At 44.5% G+C, this 1,100-nt stretch overlaps 1 protein-coding gene across 1 annotated transcript in view; it reads left to right on the top strand.

The window, feature by feature from the left end:
* TMEM35A (transmembrane protein 35A) overlaps positions 1 to 1,076 on the top strand; it is a 10,860-nt gene extending 9,784 nt beyond the window's left edge. Inside the window, exon 4 of the mRNA XM_077745298.1 lies at positions 553 to 1,076. Within this exon, the coding sequence (XP_077601424.1) occupies positions 553 to 960 (408 nt within the window). The 3' untranslated portion in view covers positions 961 to 1,076. The remainder of the gene's footprint in view (positions 1 to 552) is intronic.
* The last annotated feature ends 24 nt before the right edge of the window (positions 1,077 to 1,100 follow it).

Below are 1,100 nucleotides of genomic sequence, written 5' to 3'. Positions count from 1 at the left end.
TTACAATATCTTTATTTATTTTTTAAATGTTTATTTATGTACTTATTTTGAGAGAGAGAGTGAGAAGGTGAGAGAGCACAAGCAGGGAGGGGCAAGGGAGAGGGAGAGAGAGAGAAAGAATCCCAGGCAGGCTCCACGCTGTCAGCACAGAGCCCAATGCGGGGCTTGGTCTCAAGAACAATGAGATCATGACCTGAGCTGAAATCAAGAGTTGGATGCTTATTCAGCTGAACCACCAAAGCACCCCTAAGCTTCTTAAAATGCTTTTAGTTTTGTTTATGATTTATACTCAGAAAATAATTTTAACTATAAAGCTAAATTCTCTTTTGTGCTGTTACTAAGGTTTAAATCACAGGAACCTCAGAAGTCTCCTTGCTTTTTTCTCATCTTAATTACAAGGACTTTACTTAGGGGCCACACTGAAAAAAAAAAAATGGACCTGGTGGGGACATAGAAAGGGAATGGTGGGGAAAGAGGACCTCGCTTGTGTTTTCTTCATTCTAATGTTAAAATCATGCTAAATGTGGCATTCCTTATGATATTTCACTCTAGAAACGTGCTTACAAGAGCTATGTCCGAGCCCTCCCTCTGCTGAAGAAAATGGGGATCAATTCCATTCTCCTCCGCAAAAGTATTGGTGCTCTAGAGGTGGCCTGTGGCATTGTCATGACCCTGGTACCTGGGCGTCCCAAAGATGTGGCCAACTTCTTCCTACTCTTGCTGGTGTTGGCTGTGCTCTTCTTCCATCAGCTAGTTGGAGATCCTCTCAAACGCTACGCCCATGCTCTGGTGTTTGGAATCCTGCTCACCTGCCGCCTGTTGATTGCCCGCAAGCCAGAAGACCAGTCTTCTGAGAAGAAGCCCTCACCACTATCAGGGCAAGCAGGGAATGTCGGGAATGCAGAGGAGCAGCCCTCCTTATATGAGAAGGCCCCTCAGGGCAAAATGAAGTTGTCATAGGAAAGCAAAAGTGGACCTTCCAGGCAGTTGCCTCCATGACACCCAGGAAGATGTCATTGTGTGTTTTTCATTTGATTTATCTTGAGGGAAAGGGAAAAATAGAATCTGCAAGTTAATGGCCCTATTGGCTTGTGTACACC

Source organism: Crocuta crocuta, unplaced genomic scaffold (assembly GCF_008692635.1).
Source record: "Crocuta crocuta isolate KB4526 unplaced genomic scaffold, BGI_CrCroc_1.0 scaffold588, whole genome shotgun sequence".
Taxonomy (NCBI): domain Eukaryota; kingdom Metazoa; phylum Chordata; class Mammalia; order Carnivora; family Hyaenidae; genus Crocuta; species Crocuta crocuta.
Note: the sequence above shows the minus strand (reverse complement) of the source record. Positions and strands in the feature narration are given on the sequence as shown.